This window comes from Dipodomys merriami, unplaced genomic scaffold (genome assembly GCF_024711535.1).
Source record: "Dipodomys merriami isolate MVZ:Mamm:240054 unplaced genomic scaffold, mDipMer1.0.p SCAF_10, whole genome shotgun sequence".
In the NCBI taxonomy this organism is placed as follows: domain Eukaryota; kingdom Metazoa; phylum Chordata; class Mammalia; order Rodentia; family Heteromyidae; genus Dipodomys; species Dipodomys merriami.
In genome coordinates, this window is record NW_027202271.1 from 21,897,677 (window position 1) to 21,919,489 (window position 21,813).

The following is a 21,813-nucleotide window of genomic DNA, read 5'->3' on the forward strand; positions in this document are numbered from 1 at the left end:
AATTTTACCGAGAGGTTTCAGTTTGTGTGTGATGTTTTTGTTTTGGTGTCTCAGTCACCAGGCTTTCGAAGTAGTAATAAAGCTATATAATGTAGCCTTACAGTATGGTCCTTTAGGGAGTACACAATGCCTATCTAAGGGCAAAACCAGGACTAAAAGATGGATGGAATGGGCATTAATACAGAAATTCAAAAGGAAGAGTGGCAAGATAATGCTCTCCCTTCTTCCCAACTACCAGATTCCCTGGTAGTGCTAAAGCAGACACAGAAATTATTGATGAACAGCGACAGGAATATATGACCTCGAAGATTTTTCCAACACCAGAAATTCTGTGACTCTGTGGTATGTGTATGAGTGCAGTCATATATGGGCAGATTGACAGATATAGAGATGAGCATGTGCAGGGAAGTCAACTCCACTTTAGACACACTGCATGAGAATGTCTTGTGCTTTTCTGAAAACCCATGACTCTTCTTTGCTGTCCCATTTCTCTTTTTCTCCATTGCTTTCTTAGTGCTTAGTCCTGCCTAGCACAGTTTTTTTCCCAAATAAATTTTGCTCACAAAAACCTAGGTAGAAAGGCATCCATTTCTATGGCTTGTCGTATTGGTTCCAACTTCTTTATTATCTGTCCCAACCCGTTAGAGATATGGAAGGGATCACTCTTCCATTTGCAGACAATTGTCTAAAAATCTGAAACCATTCAAAAAAACTTTTCCCATTTAAAACTTGAGCCTCAGGCCTCGAGTATGCTAAGCTTCCCACTCTAAAATATAAAACTTAATTCCCAGACTCTAAACTATGAAAACCTTTTATTATCGTTTGTCACTCCATTCACCTTCATTTCTACTCTTAATTAGCTAGCTGAGAATATAGGAGTTCAGACTTGAAGATTCACACAAATCATCAGTCAGGAAAAAATGGAAGACATATTGGTACTGATTCCCACCCATCCCACTTTTTTTTTTCTTTCTTTCTCATTTTGATGCTAGTAGTTTGAAGCTCTTGGAGACTAGTATGAAAAAACCCCAGGTCTGTACTGGCTAAGGGACTGCAGAGGTGTTTCACTAGCTCCTTTGCTAGGGCTGAAAGCTGCCTGAGCTTGTCAAACTCCCTTCCTACACTAGTAGTCTCCACTCCAGCTTCACCTTCACCTTCCACAGAAGCCCACTGCAGCTCACTGTCAGTCCAGCAGGAGCCATCCTCTTTGTCTGCTTCAGTCCCAGCCCTCCCCTTTTTTTCTGAATCATTCATTTGTCCGTCCAAAATACTCCCAGTGCTTCATGAAAACATTGTTCTCTCACTTTCTATTGAAGAGCCTGAATTTGGCAGCCGCTCCCTGGCTCTGCCCCTCCTCCCCCTTGTTAATTACTCTTTTACTAATTAATTCTTTCCCAACGTCTAAGACCCAGTGGGCTTCCCTAGAATCCCTTTTCCCACAGCTTTGAATTGTGGATGACAGGGAAGATGTTAAGTGTAAGAAAGAAAGAAAAAAAATGTGATGGGTGGAGTAGCAGTGGCACTCAAGGCCCCTATAAAAAGACAAAGAGCTGCAGGTATGGGGGGGGGGGGGAGTGGTTCGCTTCAGAGTAGTAGAGGCGAGGGCAGGAGCAGGCCCGGAAAGCCACTCCCAGCCCCTCAGCACGCCCATTCCCCTTACCTTCCACACATTTAACATCAAACGCTGTTTCTCACACCACCGGCTTCCATTCCTGACACACTCACCACTCTTCCAGTCCCACACACGGCACATTTTACAGTCTTTTGTGTAGAAATGTTTCCTGGTTGAGTGCATCCCCCACACCTCGGACTATTGTACAGCCTCTGCCCAGCCTCAATTTACCCAAGCTCCTCTCCCCCCCCCCCCCCCGTACACCTGCATCCTTTGACCACTCACCTTTCAGCCTCATCCCCCCACCCCATACACACACCTATTCTTCTGCCCGACTGCACACTCCCCTCCCTCGGCCACTCCTCCCCCTCCACCCTCCCGGAGCTCGCGCACTCGCCCCGCCCCTAGGGACACCTGCTCGTGCCGGGCAGGGCGGGGATGCGCAGCCGCGGCCCCTTCTCCTCCTCTCCCCCTCCCCGCCCCGCCCCTCCCTCCATCCCTCACCGGCTCCCCGGCTCCCGCCCCGCCCGCCCCGCCCGCCCGCCGCTCCGGGGGGGTCGCCGCCGCCGCCGCCGCCGCCGCCGCCGCCGGAAGGAGCCGCCATTTGCCACCGCCGAGCGCACGGGCCGAGGCGAGCCGGATCCGGGAGCCGGAACGGGACCGGGGCCGGGAGGATAGCGATGGGGGGCGGCCCCGCCGCAGGAGGACCTGGGCGCGTCAGCCCCGGGGCCCGGCCCGCTCCAGACCCGGACCCGCGGGGCGCGGCACCCTGAACCTCCCCTACCCGCCCCCCTGCCCTGGCCATGGCTGCCCACCGTGCTGCTGCTCCCGGACCGCCAGCGCGCTCGGCTCCGCGAGTCCCGGAATCCCGGCGGTGGCCGCAGTGAACGGCGCTTGCAGGCCCCGGAGACCCCGGCTGGGCTCGGCTCTCCAGCGCGCGCCCCCTTCCCGGCCTTGTCCTTACCCCTCCCCCCGCCGCCCGACAGCCCCCCTCGCACGCCGCCCCCCGTCCCCCGGCGCCCGGACGATGCTCAAGTCTCGGCTCCGCATGTTCCTGAACGAGCTGAAGCTGTTGGTGCTGACGGGCGGGGGGCGGCCCCGGGCCGAGCCGCAGCCCCGGGGGGGCGGGGGAGGCGGCTGCGGCTGGGCGCCCTTCGCCGGTTGCTCCAGCCGGGACGGCGACGGCGACGAGGAGGAGTACTACGGGTCAGAGCCGCGGGTCCGGGGCCTGGCCGGCGACAAGGAGCCGCGGGCCGGACCCCCGCCGCCGCCCGCGCCGCCGCCGCCGCCCCCGGGCGCGCTGGACGCCCTGTCACTCAGCAGCAGCCTGGACAGCGGGCTCCGAACCCCCCAGTGCCGGATCTGCTTCCAGGGCCCGGAGCAGGTCAGGCCTGGGCACCTGGCGGGGCGGGGCAGGGCGGGGTGGGGGCGCGCGCACCTGGGGCGCCCGCGGAGACCGCGAGCAGGGGGCGGGGTCTGAGGATGCTGGGCCGGACCCGGGACCCCGGGACCCGGGACCCGGAGAGGGGTTGGTTGGAGTGAGGCTGGACGGCTGGCTAGGGACTCCTGAAACGTGTTAGGGATGCGGGGAAGGGGGGGGGTGTTCAGGGGTTCTCAGGTAAGGGTGGGGCTTTATCCCGGGAAGGCTCCGATTTCCTCTTACCGGCTTTCGGGGACCACAATTCTCCTACACGCCTCACCCTAGGCAGAGGGGACCTATTCTCTCCGCCCGTTCTCACCGGGAGTGAGGGGCCCACCCATCACGCTACCTCCCGGTGGCTCCCTGGGGGCGGGAGGGAGAGAGGACACTTTTCACTACCCATTCTGCAACTTTCCACCTCATTCCAAAGATCCTTCTTTTGTTAAATTTTATAAGCAAGGATGTCGGGGGATAGTGCCAGATGATATCTCTGTGTAGTGAGAAATGATTCCTTGCTAGAGGGGAACAGCCCCAGTATATCTCTCCTTTAATTTTTTTTTTTTAAACGGAGAACAGCTATCCCAGTCTTCATCAGATCTGTGAAATACTGTACTTTTTGCCATGATGGGATGGATGTAGGGAAGGTATCGTCAGGTGCTCTGACCCTCCTCTCCCTCCAGATCCTAAGAAGAACTCTTCCCTTTGGGAAGTTTGGAGAGGAAGACCACCCTTTCCAAATTCTAGGAGAACAGTCTTTCCAACCTCAGTCTAAGACTTCATCTCTGGAACGGGAAGTTTCCCTTGAACTCTGTCTTCTTTTCTACTGCAACCTAAGTCTTTTGCTTTGTTTTCGGTAAAAGGTCTGAAGGTGTTTTTTTGTTAGTTTGTTTTCGTTTCTGTTTTTTAAGTGGGAGTATGACCTGATGCTCCAGCTAGTGTGAGGTCCAGGTGGTGATGGCTAACAGGATCGCTCCCCACTTTTCCTCCAGGGGGAGCTCCTGAGCCCCTGCCGCTGTGATGGCTCAGTGCGATGCACACACCAGCCCTGCCTCATCCGCTGGATCAGTGAGAGGGGTTCCTGGAGCTGTGAACTCTGCTACTTCAAGTACCAAGTCCTGGCGATCAGCACCAAGAACCCCCTGCAGGTAAGATGCAAAGAGAGGACTCAGAGTGGGTGAGGGAGATAATCCTTCAGGGAGCCTACAGTTTTCCCAAAGCCACATCTCCAACTATTATAGCAATCTCCAGACTATCTCCTTCATTTAGTTACAAAGACATTGATTGGGTACCATTAAAATTCTAGGCCCCTTACTGGGCACTGAGATGACACAGATGATAATAATGATAGCTTTCACATAGTATTTTCTGTATGCCAAGGTTTGGTGTAGAGTGGTAGAGCGCTTGCCTTGCATGCATGAGGCCCTGGGTTCGACTCCTCAGCACCACATAAAGCAGAAAAAGCCAGACGTGGCACTGTGGCTCAAGTGGTAGAGTGCTAGCCTTGAGCTGAAGAGCTGAGGGACAGCGCCCAGGTTCAGAGTTCAGGCCCCACGACGAGCAAAAAAAAAAAAAAAAAAGATTTTATGTATATTAGCTTTTACTTTTCATAACAATTTTATTAATTGGATACCATTAGTATGCCCATTTTGCACATGAGGACACTAATACATGAAGTGATTTTGAACCTTGCCAAGGTTACTCAGCAAATGATAGTGTTAAGAATTAGAGGGGCTGGGAAGGTAGCTCAGTGCTTGCCTTACATGCATGAGGCCCCAGGTTCAATTCTTCAGTACCACATAAGTAGAAAAAACCAGAAGTGGTGCTTGGCTCAAGTGGTAGAGCACTGGCCTTGAGCTGAAGAGCTGATGGACAGGGCCTAGGCCCAGAGTTCAGGCCCCATGACCAACAAAAATAAAAAATAAAAATTGGAAGGCAAGCTTGGATTTTTGGCTTCAGAACAGCATCCATCCAATCCTGCCTTTCTAAAATAAGACAGATACGTACCGTGTTTTAGATTAATCGAGGCACAGAGAAAACAGATGTTAATCCTGTCTATCTAAAGGGTTTACTGTAACCTAGAGTCTTTTTTTTTTTTTTTTTTTGGGTTGGTTGTGGGGCTTGAACTCCGGGCTTGGGCATTGTCCCTGAGCTCTTCAACTTAAGGCCACTGCTCTACCACTTGAGCCACAGCACTACTTTCAGTTTTCTGGAGTCTCCTGGACTTTCCTGCCCAGGCTGGTTTTGAACCATAATACTCAGATCTCAGCCTCCTGAGTAGCTAGGATTACAGGCATGAGCCATTGGTGCCCCACTTATCTCTAGAGCCTTTTTGTTGTTCATACGCTAGTGCTTGAACTCAGAACCTGGGCACTGTCCCTTAGCTTTTTTGCTCAAGGCTGGTGCTCTACCACATGAGTCACAGCTCCACAAGTAGCTTTTTGGTGGTTGGAGATAAAGAATCTCACAAACTTTTCTTGCCTGGACTGGCTTCAAAACCTGATCTTCAGATCTCAGGCTCCTGAGTAACTAGGATTACGGGCATAAGCCACCAGTGCCTAAGTTGGAGCCTCCTTTTGTTCAGGGTGCATAGTACCAGTTCTCCATTCCTTTCCATGACTTTTTGGAGCTTTTTCTTCTATACAGTGGCAGGCCATCTCCCTAACTGTCATCGAGAAGGTCCAGATTGCTGCCATAGTTCTGGGTTCGCTCTTCCTTGTCGCCAGCATCTCCTGGCTCATCTGGTCCTCACTCAGCCCTTCAGCCAAGTGGCAACGGCAGGATCTGCTCTTTCAAATCTGCTATGGCATGTATGGCTTCATGGATGTTGTCTGCATAGGTAAAGGCATCTCTCTCCTCCTTATGTCCTTAGCATTTCCCACTTACTAACTTCCCTGCCCATCCTTTCAGTTTTATTGCTAGGTGTTCTGCCACCAGGGGGCCTGTGGGACTATCCTGGTGCATCTCCCTTCCCTGCTTCTCCTGGGTGCTTTGCAGTTGTATCTTCTCACCCTGCAGAAATGCATGCCCTTACACATCTAGCCTGGATTTTAACAGCAGATAAATAACCATGGATATCTTATTCTTCTTCCTCAGGCCTCATCGTCCATGAAGGTTCTTCTGTCTATCGCATCTTCAAGCGCTGGCAGGCAGTAAACCAGCAGTGGAAGGTCTTAAATTATGACAAGACAAAGGACATAGGAGGAGATGCAGGGGGAGGGACGGCAGGAAAGCCAGGCCCCAGGACCTCACGGACGGGCCCCCCTGCTGGGGCTACCAGCCGTCCCCCTGCTGCCCAGCGCATGCGGACGCTCTTGCCTCAGCGCTGTGGTTACACGATCCTGCACCTCCTTGGACAGCTGCGGCCACCAGATGCCCGTTCCAGCTCTCACTCTGGCCGAGAGGTTGTCATGAGGGTCACCACAGTCTGACCTGGACTCCAGGAGCAGGGATCTTAAGTCAATGCATCAGCCAGAGATGAGCTCTCATGGCTGCTGGAGGTATCACCTGGGCAAGGTGTTTGGGGCCTAGTACCCTCACCATTGAGGAGCTCAGTGGGCAGCCTCAAGCTGGAGACATTGTCTGGCCTCTACTGCCTGCTGGGTAGACACCTGGATGACATTCCAGCCCTCATTGACAGCTCCTCACACTCATCCTGAGACAGCCAGTGTGCAAGTGGAGAGAGCATCTTTTCTTCCTGGAGAGAACCGTCTTTACCTCAGCTCCTAGGGCCTCCAGCCCCCTGGCTCTACCACAGTGACTTGGCAAAGGGGGACCAATGCCAGAAGAAAGGGGCTGTAGACCCCCCATTCCCCACCCCATGGCCATAGGGCATCTGGCAATAAGACTAGTATACATTGACCTCCCGTTCCCTGCATGAGGGCGGGGGACTTCCCCCTGCTCCATCCCCCATTGCATGGGGGAAGGGCATAAAGAATCATTTATATGCACATGGAGACTCCTTTCTCATCTGGGGCTTTTCTGAAGTGCTGGGAGGTGTGGGAAGGTTTCTGTGCAGGTTGCAAATCCCAAATGTAGCAGTGGGTTCTGAGTGGAAGGCGTGACTCCCACTTGCTAGTGAATAATTCACATTGGCTGCTAGGTGGCAGTGCTCAGAGGAATCTGGAGGCCTGGGCCTGCCACCTGTAAGCTGTATGATTTAGAAAAAAAGAAAAAAAGAATCTCTCAGCCTATGTTTTTCCTGTCTACCTCATAGAGTTGGAGTGAGGATAATGAGGAACAGGTCGGATGCCATTGCAAGGAAAATTGATAATGGCATGAAAAGATTTCTAGACTAGTTGATGGTCCATTTATTTCAAACACTAGTTGGTATAACAAATTCCAAAATGTGTTTTCATCAGGAGTTGCCCGGAACCTGAGAATCTTGTGTTGAATAGCGTAATAGATACAGAATTATGAGGGGAAATAGACACTGTAAATGTGGAGGATGGTGGTATTTGTTAGGAATGAAAACTCCTCTGACCCTCTAAATATCGAGGTCTTTGGAAAGGCTGTTTCTGTTTATCTTGTTTGGAGAGTGTCTGGGTTCTATTTGTCCTCCTACTAGGTACTGTGCTCATCCAGAAAAAAATGGTGTGAAATGAATATGGACTTGTGTAATGACATGGAGAGGAACTCACCTCTAAGGTTGTGACTCTGACCCAATTTTAAGCTATTTCTATGGCAGTTCAGGCTCTCAGGTCTGATCCTGGTGTGCTCAGCTAGAGGTTTTAAGTGAAAGGTATTCTTCAGGGAAGCAGCTTAAAGGGCTGTTGTTTATTTACAAAAGACTTGAACTGCTTAAAATGTGTATAAAACTGGTTGAAATGTGGATCCAAGGGATGGGAGTGTAGATTAATGTTAAAGCATTTGCTTAGCAAGCATGAATTACTGAGTTTAAACTTACTCAGCACGGGGGGGGGGGGGGGGGGGGAAGGTAGGGCATCAGCTTGAATCCTAGTCCCTTTCTCTTGAGCCTTGGGGACTGTGAATTATATGGATAATGGTGTGTGTGTGTGTGTGTGTGTGTGTGTGTGTGTGTGTGTGTGGACATGCACAGGTGCCAAGGGCTTGAACTTAGAGCCTGGGTGCTGTCCCTGAGCATTTTCATTCAAAACTAGCACTCTATCACTTGAGCCACAGCTCTACTTTGGACTTTTTGGTGGTTAGTTGGAAATAAGAGTCATAGATTTTCCTGCCTGGTCTGACTTTAAACTGTGATCATCAGATCTCAGCCTTTTGAGTAGCTAGGATTACAGGCCAAGCCACCATTGTCCAGCTTAATGGGTCTTTTTATAAGTGAACAATCAAAATAATTCCTTTGGGATCAGAGGCCTGGCTCAAGTAGCAGAACACCAGCCTGTAAGTGAAAGCAAGGGTCAGATACTAAGTTTGAATCCTGTTCTCAGACAAAAATAATAATTCCTTCATACATTGCTCAAGTTGAAGCCAGATGTCTTTTTTTTTTAAATTACTGGTCCTTCTCTTAGGAAAGGTTCTGCTGCACCTGCTCCTTTGGAATAATTTGGAGAAGATGCTTGTTTTCTAAAGGCCCCCATATCCTTGCACAGAAACCTTGTTCCTCTTCTTTTCCCCAAGGGTCTTGGCTGCTGTCCATGGTGCTGGCATCCAGTTTTGCTTGGGGGTATAGAAACCAAAGCTGACTGAGTTCTGATTTACCTTAAAATGTAGAGGCAGTATCACTTCTGGATCTGAGGGTATCAGTGTGGAGAAAGGACTGAAGCACAGCCCTGTATTTTCCTAGTGGGAAACTCCTTCCACAGAGACATAGTCCTCTATACTCCCCACCTGGGAAGACATAGGGGAGACAGCAAATCAAAGTGACTATGAATAACCTACACTGGCAGGCAGAAGTCAGATAGATAAATACGTGGAGTTTCTATACCAAGTCTGGACTGTAACCTATGGTTTCTCATGGTAGCTTAGACATATTCAAGAACATAGACATACTTATTCTGGAGCCAAGCCAGTGAGACAGTACTTTACCTTTTCCTTTGGCACCAGAGGAGGGCTTGGGATAGGGAGTTGGGGCTAGCCAACTCCCTTTATCTGACTTAAAGGCATCCTTGTCTGGGAAAGGGACCATGGCACCATTACCCTCCTCATGTGGGCACTTCTGTTTGCCTTTTGGGAAGTGTGGGTGCATAGAATCTTACTGATACCAAGGGAATGGGTCTAGCAGAAAGCTGAGTTTTATTTTCCCTTAAAGTTCAAAGCTGCTAAAAGCCCATGTAGATTCAAGGTGAGCATGATGGCAGTGGAGTAGAGGTGAAGACTGTTCAGTAGACAAGGGATTGTGAATAAGGGCAGTAAATACACAAAGCCCTTGGCTTTGCACATGCCTTGCCCTTCTGTCCATGGTGCTGGATAGGAGGTTATGTGTAGCTTTTTTTTATTTTTAATGTATGTGACAGTACTAGTACTTGAACTTAGGACTTTGGTGCTGTCCATTAGCTTTTTTGCTCAAGGCTAGCACTCTACCACCTGAGCCACAACTGTATTTCCAGCTTTTGGGTGGTTAATTGGAGAAAAGAGTCTCATAGGCTTTCCTGGCTGGCTTCGAACTACAATCTTCAGATCTCAACTTCCTAAATAGCTAGGATTATAGGTGTGTGCCTCTATTGCTCTGCAAGCTTGTTTTTGTTTTTCTAGTCATGGGGCTTGAACTCCTGGTATGGGTACTGTCCTTGGGGCTCTTTTGCTCAAGGCTAGTCCTCTAACACATTGAGCCACAGCACCACTTCTAGTTTTCTGGTGGTTAACTGGAGATATGAGTCTCATGGACTTTACTGTCCAGGATGGCTTTGAACAGTGATCCTCAGATCTCAGTCTCCTGAGTAGCTAGTATAGGCATTAGCCACCAGTGTCCAGCAGTTTTTATTTATTTATTTATTTATTTTTGCCAGGGCTGGCATTCTGCCACTTGATTTGCTCTCCCACAAAGAGCCTGATGGTTAATAGAATTTTAGTGGTCAGGGAGTCATGTCTAGGACAGGGCAAAGGTGGTATGGAGGAGGAAGTGTGAAATGAAATATCTACACCCAGCTAATTGGAATTGGGGTAGGGGAAAGAAGCAAGTCTTGACATGGAGATGATAATCTGGAATGCACAAGGAGCTGTGTAGTGCTGAGAGATTTATTTGAATGGAAGATGAGTTAATCTGTACAAATCATAAGGAGAGTACTGTGTCCATCCTTAGGTCAGGGGCAGAGATTGCTGACTCAGGGAGACAGAAGGTCCTTCTGTCTACCCCATTTCCTGCCTTGAAGCTCTAGGGCTTCTGGCTACCCTCATACTCTGTTTTCATCCTGTCCTATTCCGCTTCCCTGCCCATATCCCTGTAAATTTTCTGGAGAGGGCACAGTGGCCTCTAGACCTGGAAGTTCAAATTCCCAAAGCATGTATCTTACCAAAGAGTCAGGCACCACTGCCCAGCTGGACAAATACCTGCATTCCCAACTCACTTTATAACTTAGTGAACCTGTTCACTTTTCACCACCACCCTCTTAATCTCTCAGGAAACCAGGAGAGACTTGGTTGTTCCTGCTATAGACAGAAACAAGTCTGGGTTTGTCACAAACCACACTCTCTGGCATCCAGACCTCCCATTATTATGGGAGTTAGCCAGGATCTGAGAAGTCAAACTGGGAGACTGGGAGATGGGATGGGGTAAGGCTCCTGATGAAAGCAGGAGAAAAATGAGACAAAAGTCAAGAAAGAAATATTTATTTTTTAATGTCATATTTTATGAATATTCTAAAATTTTAATATAAAAAAGACAGAGGTCAGGGCAGGGACAACCCCCCAAATAGGAAGCAAATGGTGGGGCAAGTCTACATAAGAGTGGCTGGAAGTTGGGCACTGGTGGCACACACTTGTGCACTTAAAAGGCTAAGGCAGTAGGATCACCAGTCTGAGGCCAACTTGGGTTAAATAGCAAGTTTAAGACCAGCCAGACCGACATATGGAAACTCTTGTCTCAAAAAAAAAAAAAAAACCAAATAAAGGGCTGGGAAGATGGCTCAATGGTAGAGCGCTTGCCTTGCATGCATGAGGCCCTGGGTTCGATTCTTCAGCACCACATAAGCAAAAAGAAAAAAGCTGGAAGTGGCGCTGTGGCTCAAGTGGTAGAGTGCTAGCCTTGAGCTGAAGAGCTGAGGTCAGTGCCTAGGCCCAGAGTTCAGGCCCCATGACCGGATCCCCCCCCCCCCAAAAAAAACCAAATAAACAAAAAAGTATGCTCATGGTCAAAGAGCCAGTAAGTTTTAAAAAAAAAAAAATAATAAGCCAGAGAAAAGAAGCTAGCACCAGTGGTTCATGCCTATAATCTTAGCTACTCAGGAAGCTAAGTCTTGAGGCTAGGCATAGATCAAAGCCAGGCCAGGCAAATAAATGAGCAAGATTCTTATCTCCAATTAACCACCAGAAAGCTGGAAGTGGTAGAATGGCTGTAGTAGATCTAGCTGTGAGCCAAAAAGCTAAACAAGAGGGCAAGGCTCTGAGTTCAAGTCCTAGTACTAGTTCATGAACACATGTGCAAACATACACACACACACATACACACACACACACACACACACACACACACACACACACACACACACACACACACACACACACACACTCCTAAGCCAGGCAGATTCACCTTGGAGCAAAATGAAGAAGAGGGGAGGATGAGCACAATAAGCTGCCTATTCCCTCTGCCACACAGTCATCTGAGAATGTATATGATAATCTCAGACATAAAGTTCTAATGGAATGAAAAGTTCCAACTGGCTCAAGTATAGTGTTACATGCCTGTAGAACTATCAGTACTTAAGAGGTGAGGCAGGAGGATCAAGAGTTCAAGGCCAGGCAGGGCTTCATAGTGACATGTTGTCTGGGGGGGGGGGGAGGAGATAAAATAGGTCGTATCTTTCCTCTCGAAGAGCTTACATACTTACAAGGCAGAACCAACTAGGAGCAGACCAGCTGCACAATTACCTAGGTCATACCATGATAAATGCTTAGCTAGCATCACAGCAGCCATGACAGAATCATTGCTCAGGCCAGCCAGCATTATTAGCATTTGAGTTGGCCCTTGAAGGATGCATTCAAATCTGAGTTGGATCCTTGAAGGATGACAGAAGTACTGAGCAGGTGGAGGGAGCATGGTTCTCTCGCAATCTGTAAGTCAGGCCAAGTGCATACTTCCCACATGGGTCAGGTCTGCTTCCTTTGCTTTGCTATAATCTTTCTATCCAGTTTTCTTAGACAGACAGGTCTCAGGGGAAGGTATATCTAATGGTCTTGCAAAGCCCTGATATGCGATGTGATTATGACAGCCTCCTTCCGCAGGACTATCTGTCCACAAACTGTAGATTGATGCTTCTCTCAGGTACCAGGACGGTCCGTGTCATAGGTCTGACTGGGGGAGCACCTGGCTCAGGCAGCACCTCAAAATGTGTCAAGATCTGGAAAAGGAAGAAGGTTATTACTATGGGACTCTATGATGGTGAGATTGACTGATAAAGAGCATTTTTTACAGTTAGAGTAGCATATGTTGTGGGTAGTACCCATGTACAATAGGAAACTTCTTGGTTAGTGAGGGTAATGATTATGGAAGAGAAAAAATCCAAATTCTCTTGCTTTACACTCTAGATCTAGAATGGGATTATCATATTTCCAAGGATTGGGTATGTTCCTATGCTTGTTAGAGGACAGGAACATACAGATTTAGAGGGCTTGAGTCTTCTGGTCTGAGTTGTAAGGTCTAGATCACTCACCTGGGCCAAAGCCATTTGCAGCTCAAGCTCTGCCAGCCGCCTCCCCATGCAGCTTCGCTTGCCAAAGCCAAAGGGAAGAGATGCAAATGGGTGGGGGGTTGGGCCCTCTCCCATCCAGCGAGCTGGACGGAAAGCATTTGGCTCTGGAAACTGAGCAGGGTCTCTTGAAGTGGCATAATGACATAAAGATACCAGCGTCTGGTGAAGGAGGAATACATAGTTGTCAGTTTAATAGCCAGGCATAGGTGGTGCATGCCTACAATCCCAACACTTGGAGATGGAGGCAGGAAGACAGTGAATTTAAGGCAAATCTGGGATACATTGCAAGCCCCTGTCTTGAGAACAAAACAAGACAAAAAAACACAAGCTTATTGGTTTGGGCCCCAGAAAGCTGGATGGATTTGACGAAGAGAACCTTTGGATTAGGACAAAGGCAGGTTCTGGTTTTGATTACAGCCAAATTTTCTGGGGTTGCTTTTAGAATCATTTCTCCGCTGTCCAGTTACATTTAGAACCAAGCATTTGGGTCAAGGAGGATTGGAAGGGCTTTGGGGAGTGTTTGAGAACAGGGCTGGGGCCCAAGATGGAGATGGCTCAGCAATAGGGGCTCATAAGCTTTACTCACATTTTTGGGGATAACATAACCGCCCAAATGAATATCTTTGTCTGGGACACGGGAATTTCCAGGTACCACAGGGTACAATCTAGGTTGCAAAGCAAGAGACAGAGACAGCAAGGTGAGGTTGGAGCAGATGGCCTCCTCCTTATCACCTTCCAAATCCCTGTTTGGCCAGAAGTACAATTTTTCTCTCTCCCTGCTCCTCACTTCCATCTCTTTACTTCCCAACCTTTTCTCTAGCTCCTCCTTTACTTCCCCTCACCTTAGCACTTCCTTGACCACAGCCTTCAACAGAGGTAGCTTGGACAGAGCAGTGGCTTGCGGGTGAGCACAGAAGCTTGGGCCCAGGGCAGCTGTGATCTCAGAGGAGAGCGCGGACTGGACTTCAGGGTGTCGGGAGAGCTCATATAGAGCCCAGGAGAGCGTGTTGGACACCTGTGAGGATGAGTAACAGCAGCTAAGGGGGTAGGTATGGGGACCTAGTAGAGAAGGCAGAACATGGGGCAGTCTGGGGCCAAGCAGGTGCTAGATCAAACTGGTGTTCATGACCACAGTGGGTTCCCCGAAGCATGAAAATGGCCCCAGAGGCTGAGAAGCCTGCACTCTGTGAGGTTCACAGCACAGAGGAGAACCTTACGGTGTCCACTCCAGCCAGCAGCAGCTCTGTCACATTCCCCACGATGGACTGGGCTGGCAATTTCTCCCGGAAAAGGAAATGTGTCAGATGAGACCCGGACATCGTGTCTTCCTCAGGCTTTCCCTGACTCTTCATGGCTACCTCAGCCTCTCGCCTCTCCACGTGCCGCTGGGCTGCATCAGAAGAGACAATGAAGTCTCACTACCCCTCAAGCAGCTTCCTACAACCGGCCCCCTTCCTTCTCACTCCACTTCTGTGCCTTACCAAAGGCAAACATCTGGTCCCAGTCTCTGCAGAGGCGGGCCCAGGGTCCAGGCACTAGGTGATGCAGCCAGCTGGGCATGGCCATGGTCAATAGCGTGGACACGAACACCGAGCCCACTGCGCGGATGAAGGCCTCAGTGTCTGAGGGTACTTCATCCTCCAGACAGCCAAGGCGCGAACCCAGCAGCACGGCGGCTATGCCTGGCCGGGAGAGGGCGCTGTCAGACACGGGGAGAGGCGGGCTGCTGCGTCCGTGGCCAGTCCCTGTCTTGGTACTCACCTTCTAGTCCAAACTTGTAAAACTCTCCCGCCACGTCCCGCACCAAGGCGGGTGGACCGGTGCCACGTCCTCGCTGTCGCCTTAATCGTCCTACAAGGTCACGGACCACGTTACCTAGGATCCCTGCGTAACCAGCAGCCGCTTGAGGACGGAGGAGGAGTGGGGCCAGGAGACTGCGGAGCCTTTGCCATTCTTCGCCTTCCCTGTGGGAGGTGCAGAGAGGGCGCATCAGGGAGGGAGGGAGGGAGGGTATGAGTGTGTGTGTGTGTGTGTGTGTGTGTGTGTGTGTGTGTGTGTGTGTGTGTGTGTGTGTTAGACGGGACTTACTCTTAGCTGGGGTGCCTAGAAGTATTGGATCTGCCCTCTCTGGGTACAGAAACCTGCCCCTGCCTGTGCCCATCTTCCTTCTTCCCTACTTATTTCCTGCGGGGGTGGGGGCGAGGTGAGCAGAAAGGCGGAAGGGAGCGACTAGGTTCCCAGTAACCTCCGTCACAGAAGCTTACAGTCTATCTGGATTCTAGTACCCTAGCCACATCCATTCCTCCGGTCCCCTAGAGTTCCCAGGGTTCTGGTCTCAGCGGAGAATGAGGTGAGTAGGGGGACTCAACCTGAGTTAGGATGGAAAAGAGTAGACATCCCGGAGATGCCGAGAGAAGCTATCAACTTCCCTGCAAAGCCACGAGATAGATGGCGTCTCGATTTCCAGTAGAAGAGAGCCGTGGAGCCGACTAGGAACTTTGGGGGCAGAGAGGACTCACGCGGTGAGCAGTCCACAAGCCCGGTGGTGGCGGCGACGGTGCTCCGTCCAGGATGAGAAGCCGCAGCGCTCTGGCCAGGGCCCCTCCTGTCGCAGCAGCTGCTCGATGAGGACAGGGTCAGCCACATACACGGTGCGCAGCGTCCCGAAGCTGGCCAGCCACACTGGGCCAAAGCGCGCCGCGCCCTGCACCTGGGAGGATCCACAGAGCGGACACTTGGGTACCCTGGATGGGGACTCCCAGCATGGTTAGTGGAAATGCCAAGGGGATTGGCTAGGTTTGGGAGGGGCTTGCTTTCCAGGTGCTTTTCTAATGTATGGTCCCGAGGCTGAGGCTGCCAATTCCTCTTTCTCCCAGCACATGAAAGTTCTGTGTGGGATAGGCAGAAGGCTGCAGCTTTGCAGAAAGCTACATTCAGGACTTCTCGTTAGTCATCTGGGCTGAGCAGAGGAGTCCTTAAAGGTTCCCCACTTGGACTGTCCAACTAAGGACAAGTTCTTAATAAGTGAAAAATAGCACATAGCTTTCAGCCAAAAGTGCAATGGGTAATCGTGGGCTACTTCCAGTGCACTTGTCCTGGACCATCAAGGTCTCCAGAGGAGAGGGTGGAAGGGCAGAGTATAACCATTTGCTGAGACCAGGCACCAGTTGGGCCATCTCCCCTACCCCCAACATGCCTTTTCTAGAATCCATGGGCATCCATTCTCACTGATTTTCCTACATTCACTCATTTGGCACTAGTCTGTCATTTCTGACATCAAAGGCAGTTTCTCCAGCTCTCAGTCCCAGGAGCTGGAACATCTCTTCCTACCTGTAGCTCATGTAGCTTGGACAGCCCCCTTTTGCAGAAAAGTTCAGCCAGGAAGCTAGGTGTGGAGGGCCCTGGGATGTCTCCCAAACTCCCAGGTGCTGAGTCGGAGCCTCGAGAACCCAGAGAGGTGCCCAGCACAGGAGGCCACTGGATTCGATGAAACACTCTGGAGGTGAGCTTGAGCGATTGTGTCATGGCAGGTAGGGTTCAGGGAGCCCAGGAGAGAGCAGTTTCCCAGAGCATCTTGCCAACTTGCTAGAACCCTTATTTAATCCTTGATCCAAGAGGTGATGACGCCCCCTTCCCAAGCTCCTCAGCCAATCCTTTTCCAAGTGATCCGTGCTGGTGATCAGCACCCACAAATGGTAGGCGGGGCAAGGGCTGACTCCATGACTCTTTGGGGACTCATATTACAATGACCTTCATGGAGGGGGGGTCTTAAGTTTCTTCTGGCTTGCACCTTAGTTCAGCAGCCTAAAGATCTGTTTCTTCCTGGGAAAAGCTATGTAGAATAGACTACAGGAGTCAGTTGTCTCCTACTTCCAAGGGAATCAAGCCCCTTCAGGATCATCCTCAGGAACTCTCCATCCTACAACTCCTCCAGCAACGGAAATAGGTAGAGGCATGACTAACCTTCCTGGGAAATGAGGAAATTCTTTCCTCTGTTGAAGTGCCTAGACGTCCCATAATAGGGTTTTTGGGCTCACTGAATTGTACTTTCTTTGCATGTGAGTTTTCCTATATTAGCCACATTCTTCCTCCACCTAACACATACAGGGCAGGTGGTATGTAGGTTAATGGGTTAAAACTGACTCCAGGTACTTTTGCCTCTGTTTCTTGGGAAAGGGTATTATTTAGGTCCACAAGCCCCCTCCTTCCAGCAGTAGGATTTGGGTCTTGAGGAACAGAAGCAAAATAACAAAAAGTAGGGAGCTTTGGAGATTCTTTCCAGATCACCAGATGGAACAAGGACTAAGTGCATGTTCTCAATCTCTAGCTGACTCAGTTACCTCTGGGTGGCTTTTTGGGCAGTTGCCTTTTTTTACTTTCAGCTTCAGAATTCTCCAGTTTAGCTCTCTGCTTCATACCACTCACTCCTCTCCCTACTCTTTTGTTGTTGTTGGTCATGGGACCTGAACTCTGGGCCTGGGTGCTGTCCCTCAGCTCTTCAGCTCAAGGCTAGCCCTCTACCATTTGAGCCACAGCTCTACTGCCAGCTTTTTCTGATTATGTGGTGCTGAGGAATTGAACCCAGGGCCTCATGCATGCAAGGCAAGCACTCTACCACTGAGCCACCTTCCCAGCCCCTCTCCCTACTCTTGTCAGACTCTTATCAGACTCTAGACCAGTCAAACTGTGAGGTTTTGGAATCAAAGGTCAACGTGGAAAAGGAGAGGGCTTCTATCCTCTCATTTTCCAAGGACTCTCCAGAGCCAGCAACAATAAAGGGAGCACAAATTGCCCAGGTTAAGTCTTAGGCAAGAGAGGATGGGAGGAGGCATGTGACACACACCCCAGTCTTTTCTGAGAAATAACAGCATGAGCACGTGTGTGAATACACATTATCCCCAGGACTGCAAAGTAAACACAAGTAGGCAATGATTTGAGCCAAGCAGACAGTTTAGATGGTGGGGCACTGCATTCCTCAAGCCAGCTGAGGAGAAACCCCACACGTGAAGGGAGTTCTAAGGGAGAGCATGACCTCACACTCTTCCAAAGATTCTCTCTGATCCAAAGTCCTTTGGCCTTCTTGTTAAGCTTCTTTTGCTTTGTGCTGGCAGTGAGGAGACAAGAAGGTAAGAGGAGATAGGGCAGGTGTGAACCAGGTAGCACCCTAACTTTTTAGAGAGATACAGCCTTCTAGCTATAGTGTCATTTGGGAAGGCCTGGAGAGTGGGGTGGGGCTTGACCTTTTTTTCCAATCCCTGGAAAATGGGCCACCTAAGGCAGGGTAAACAGTCAGTGATTAGGCAGGGTGGGATTGGGGGTCACTGCCTGTAGAATAGGATCCTGTATTCTTCGGAAGATGGCTGGGAAATTCTTTCCTCCATTGCGCAGAACTTTCTTTCCTTCCTCAGTTGAAGTGCCTAGATGTCCCACAATGGGGTCTTCACTCTGGAAGAAGGAAGGGTCCAATATGTCTTTGCCCATCTTTCATATTAGGCTCAAAGAATATAGGACAACTATGGAAAGGACCCTTATCCCTCCTACTTACCAATTCCTCCAGAGGCACACGCTCAAACAGGGGGTGCCCCTCAAAATGGGTGCACATCCAGTGGTGGAGCTCTAGCACATCGGTTATGGTATATACCAGCCCCTGTATAAGCAAAATGATCCTAGAAGGGCTTCATATACAACTGAGCAGCAAGGAGATGGAGTGAGGGTGCAAGTGCCTAAATTTACCCATGATTATTAGTTGAGAAGAGCCCCTGGGGTAAGCTTATCCTCCTCCCAGGCTCACCCCAACTCTCAGCACGTAGGCATATTCTGCCAGCAGTGTGGGACTGATGATTCGCCACTTGTGCTTTGTCCGCTTGAAGTGTGGGTCAGGGAAGAGGAAGAACATCTTTGTCAGCTGTGAGAAAGACATGCACCAAGAGAGTTGTGAGTGTTCGAACTCCATCTTCCACCTACCAGCCTTTCCAATCAGGGCCACTCCCTACCTGGCCCTTGCGGAAGAAATTAGGAAGGTGTTTCATGGCATTACTACGGAGACAGGCAATGTTCTGGAAGCCACCTCCAGGAGCTGCACGTAGAGCACGAATTCGGTCCTGTACATAGTCTGAGACCTTCACGCGAATTTCAAGACCTAGAATCAGGGTGTCTGGGAACAGTGGTGACAGTTCCACTGGACACAGAAATATAAATGTGATCATTAATCTCAGACTTGCATGAGGTGCAAAGGGTCAATACAGGAAAGAAAGCCTCAATTTGCAACTACCAAAATCAGATATCTATACAAAAAATTCTCTGCTGGAAAGGAGGCAAAATACAAAAACTGCCCCCAGCCGGGCGCTGGTGGCTCACGCCTGTAATCCTAGCTACTGAGGTGGCTGAGATCTGAGGATCACGGTTCAAAGCCAGTTCGGGCAGGAAAGTACCTGAGACTCTTATCTCCAATAAACCACTAGAAAACCAGAAGTGGCGCTGTGGCTCAAGCGATAGAGCACTCACCTTGAGCTAAAGAGCATAGGGACAGTGCCCAAGCCCAGAGTTCAAGCCCCAGGACAGACAAAAACAAAAAACAAAAAAAACTGCCCCAGAACTAACGTGGAATAGCTAAGATTTATGTGTACAATTTGTGATTGCTTTAGAGTTCTCACAGTGATTTCATAATGGTCTTATTTAATCCTTATAACACTCTGTGGTAAAGAAGAGGAAATCGGTAGTCAGAAATGCTCAAGATCATAAAAATAAGAGCTGGAATTTAAACCAAGATTGGTTGTCTCCCCCACCCTACCCCTTACCAACATGTTCTTCCTGTCATGCTGTTATCTGTACGGAAAAGTCTAAAGCGAGGGAAGTGACCTGTCATTCAGACTTGGGACAACATACACAGTACAAAAGGGACCCCAAAACAGGAGTGTGGGTCAGAAAGAATGTGTTCTGGTGAGGGAGGGGAGATGGTGGAATCCCCAAGACAGTTCAGGTTCACTGGCCACAGGGACTAATCTCTGACGCTTGTGCTGACCGATTCACTGACCCAGCACAGGACAAGAAAAATGGCTCATGATGGGACTAGAGCCAGACAGGATAGCCCAGGTTCTAAGAGGCATTTGAGGCAGCCTCCTCCCTTCTTTAGAGCAAAGGTCATAGATCCATGGTAGAGGGTAGCTGCAGGCTCTCCACACTGATGTCACCAGTGTCTGGAAAGAAGGAGAAGGTCACAATGGCCCCCACCAAACCTGCTGAGGTGGCAGAACCTATGCTTCTTGTTACTCTAGAAAAAGAGCCAGTGTTACCTAACAGGCCACCATAGCCACAGCCTATGTCTGCAAACTCCACTTGGGCCTCAGTTCTCTTTTCTTTCTTATCCTTTGGGTCGTCGTGGCTCTGATTTTGAGTGAGTGGAGCAAAGAACTCTGGGTATAGCTCAGACCAGTCCATCTCCTCTGGCTTCACAGGGCTATTGGAAAGAAGACAAAGAATGTGAGAAGGCACATTGGTCATATAATTTCAGAAGTGCTGCTGCTTGGTGGATGAGTGTGGGGAGCAGATGGAAGCAAAGTTTCTCACAAATTCTGCAACAGTGGGTCCTGGGGCCCACCTCTAGGAGACATTTTGGAAAAACCCCTAACTTCCAGTATGATTCACAGGCACATCATATGGCTCATGACTGATGACTTGCCAGTCTCCATTAATACATTTATGTGACCCTGGCCAGGTAGTTCTTTCTGGAGTACAGGTTTCCCTTCTTCCAAAGTCTGTGTGTGCCTAAGGCACTACAATCTTTTTATTTTTTATTGTTTATTTTTAAAGGATGTTCTGTCGGTAGAGGATGAAGTAAGGGATGGGAAGGCTTGAACTTAGGGACTGGGCACTCTCCCTGAGATTTTTTTGCTCAAGGTTAGTGCTCCAGTTCCAGCTGTTTTGGAGGGTTAACTGGAGATAAAGAGTCTCACAGCCTTTCGAAGCGCTTCGAAGCGCTTAAGTAACTAGGATTACAGTGGAGAGCCACCGGCGCCTGGTTTATGTTTGTCTTTTTGTTAAGCTTAGCAAACCAAATCGAAAGATGGAGACGACAACCTGTTTCTTCACTCAAGTTTCAGGGGGAAAAAATTCCCTATTCTCGGACAAGGGACCCCTAACTCTGACTTTTCGGCTAAACACCACGCCCCTGCCCCGCCCCCTTCCAGCTGGCCAACTCCCGGACCCGACCCCCCCCAGCTGACGTCACCCAGCCGAGCCTCCCCGCCCAAGTCCTGCCTCCCGCCCCAGCACGGTCCTCTCCCTAAGCTGGGAAGATCCCGTCTCCTCCTTCCCCGTCCCCCTGCCCCGCTCGCTCACTAGTGCAGGGTATGGTCCGCCATGGGATTGGAATGGGCGCGTTGCCGGTAGTAGCGCTTCTGAGGCTGCAGGGCCTCCGCTCCCGCCATGACGCTGGAATTCTTCCGAGTTCTCACCGAACCCACGTGGAGATTGGGCCGGCGGCGCACGATGATGACGTCGACACACGCTAGGAGAAAGCCACGCCCCTTAAAGCCCCAAGGCTTCGCTGGGCGCTGAGGCCCGCGATGGGGAGAGAGCGGGCGCGGGAACCTCCCGCATCTCTGGTTTCTGTTTTTCCTTCTTAAAAAAACCCGGCTGGCATTGCCTGACCCAGGCTCCCAGCCTCTTGGCTTTCTTCTTCTGCTCTGATCTAGGTCACCATGCTGTAGTTGCACGCAAACATTTGTGCACCCCACAGGTGAGAGGGACCTGGCGTGCAATCCAGCGTCCTTACTCTCGCCCTGGTCTACGGCCCAAGTCTGCCAGGTCTAGCCTGTGAGGGCCGACGTGTCCAGGGCCCGGCAGGTGGGTAGCTCCTCGTCCTCCTCCAGGAAGTCCAGACTGGAGGAAGGAGGGCAAGCGGGGAGGGGAGGGGAGGGGGCGGGGCCCGGTGCCTCGGGTTAGCCTGGACGGCCCGCAGC

At 50.3% G+C, this 21,813-nt stretch overlaps 4 protein-coding genes across 4 annotated transcripts in view; 2 read left to right on the plus strand and 2 right to left on the minus strand.

The window, feature by feature from the left end:
* Nucleotides 1-2,123: 2,123 nt before the first annotated feature.
* Nucleotides 2,124-6,985, plus strand: Marchf9 (membrane associated ring-CH-type finger 9). Its single transcript, XM_069987636.1, has 4 exons — nt 2,124-2,996; nt 4,022-4,177; nt 5,676-5,868; nt 6,126-6,985. The coding sequence occupies exons 1-4, from the start codon at nt 2,640-2,642 to the stop codon at nt 6,458-6,460; spliced, it is 1,041 nt and encodes a 346-aa protein (XP_069843737.1). The 5' UTR covers nt 2,124-2,639; the 3' UTR covers nt 6,461-6,985.
* A 3,819-nt stretch (nt 6,986-10,804) lies between these two features.
* On the minus strand, nt 10,805-16,392 carry Cyp27b1 (cytochrome P450 family 27 subfamily B member 1). Its single transcript, XM_069987689.1, has 9 exons — nt 16,184-16,392; nt 15,373-15,563; nt 14,615-14,817; nt 14,335-14,535; nt 14,071-14,243; nt 13,696-13,868; nt 13,440-13,518; nt 12,815-13,012; nt 10,805-12,502 (listed from the first exon to the last, which is right to left on the minus strand). Exons 1-9 carry the CDS (start codon nt 16,376-16,378, stop codon nt 12,389-12,391), a joined length of 1,527 nt encoding a protein of 508 aa, XP_069843790.1. The 5' UTR covers nt 16,379-16,392; the 3' UTR covers nt 10,805-12,388.
* Tsfm (Ts translation elongation factor, mitochondrial) overlaps nt 15,587-21,813 on the plus strand; it is a 57,186-nt gene continuing 50,959 nt past the window's right edge. The window contains exon 1 of the mRNA XM_069987641.1: nt 15,587-15,619. Within this exon, the coding sequence (XP_069843742.1) occupies nt 15,602-15,619 (18 nt within the window). The 5' untranslated portion in view covers nt 15,587-15,601. The remainder of the gene's footprint in view (nt 15,620-21,813) is intronic.
* Nucleotides 17,792-21,711, minus strand: Mettl1 (methyltransferase 1, tRNA methylguanosine). Its single transcript, XM_069987670.1, has 6 exons — nt 21,191-21,711; nt 20,146-20,309; nt 18,847-19,031; nt 18,645-18,758; nt 18,399-18,500; nt 17,792-18,298 (listed from the first exon to the last, which is right to left on the minus strand). The coding sequence occupies exons 1-6, from the start codon at nt 21,277-21,279 to the stop codon at nt 18,143-18,145; spliced, it is 810 nt and encodes a 269-aa protein (XP_069843771.1). The 5' UTR covers nt 21,280-21,711; the 3' UTR covers nt 17,792-18,142.

Excerpts from the sequence above, each read along its gene's own strand:
- Marchf9 (XM_069987636.1), top strand. The coding sequence starts at position 2,640 with ATGCTCAAGTCTCGGCTCCGCATGTTCCTGAACGAGCTGAAGCTGTTG. Across the intron at positions 4,178-5,675 it reads GCACCAAGAACCCCCTGCAG|TGGCAGGCCATCTCCCTAAC; the intron begins GTAAGATGCAAA and ends TCTTCTATACAG. Across the intron at positions 5,869-6,125 it reads CATGGATGTTGTCTGCATAG|GCCTCATCGTCCATGAAGGT; the intron begins GTAAAGGCATCT and ends CTTCTTCCTCAG.
- Cyp27b1 (XM_069987689.1), bottom strand. The coding sequence starts at position 16,378 with ATGACACAATCGCTCAAGCTCACCTCCAGAGTGTTTCATCGAATCCAG. Across the intron at positions 14,244-14,334 it reads GGACCAGATGTTTGCCTTTG|CCCAGCGGCACGTGGAGAGG; the intron begins GTAAGGCACAGA and ends CTTCTGATGCAG. Across the intron at positions 13,869-14,070 it reads TGCTGGCTGGAGTGGACACC|GTGTCCAACACGCTCTCCTG; the intron begins GTAAGGTTCTCC and ends TCATCCTCACAG.
- Mettl1 (XM_069987670.1), bottom strand. The coding sequence starts at position 21,279 with ATGGCGGGAGCGGAGGCCCTGCAGCCTCAGAAGCGCTACTACCGGCAA. Across the intron at positions 20,310-21,190 it reads GCGGACCATACCCTGCACTA|CCCTGTGAAGCCAGAGGAGA; the intron begins GTGAGCGAGCGG and ends TCTTTCCAATAG. Across the intron at positions 18,759-18,846 it reads ATTTCTTCCGCAAGGGCCAG|CTGACAAAGATGTTCTTCCT; the intron begins GTAGGGAGTGGC and ends TCTTTCTCACAG.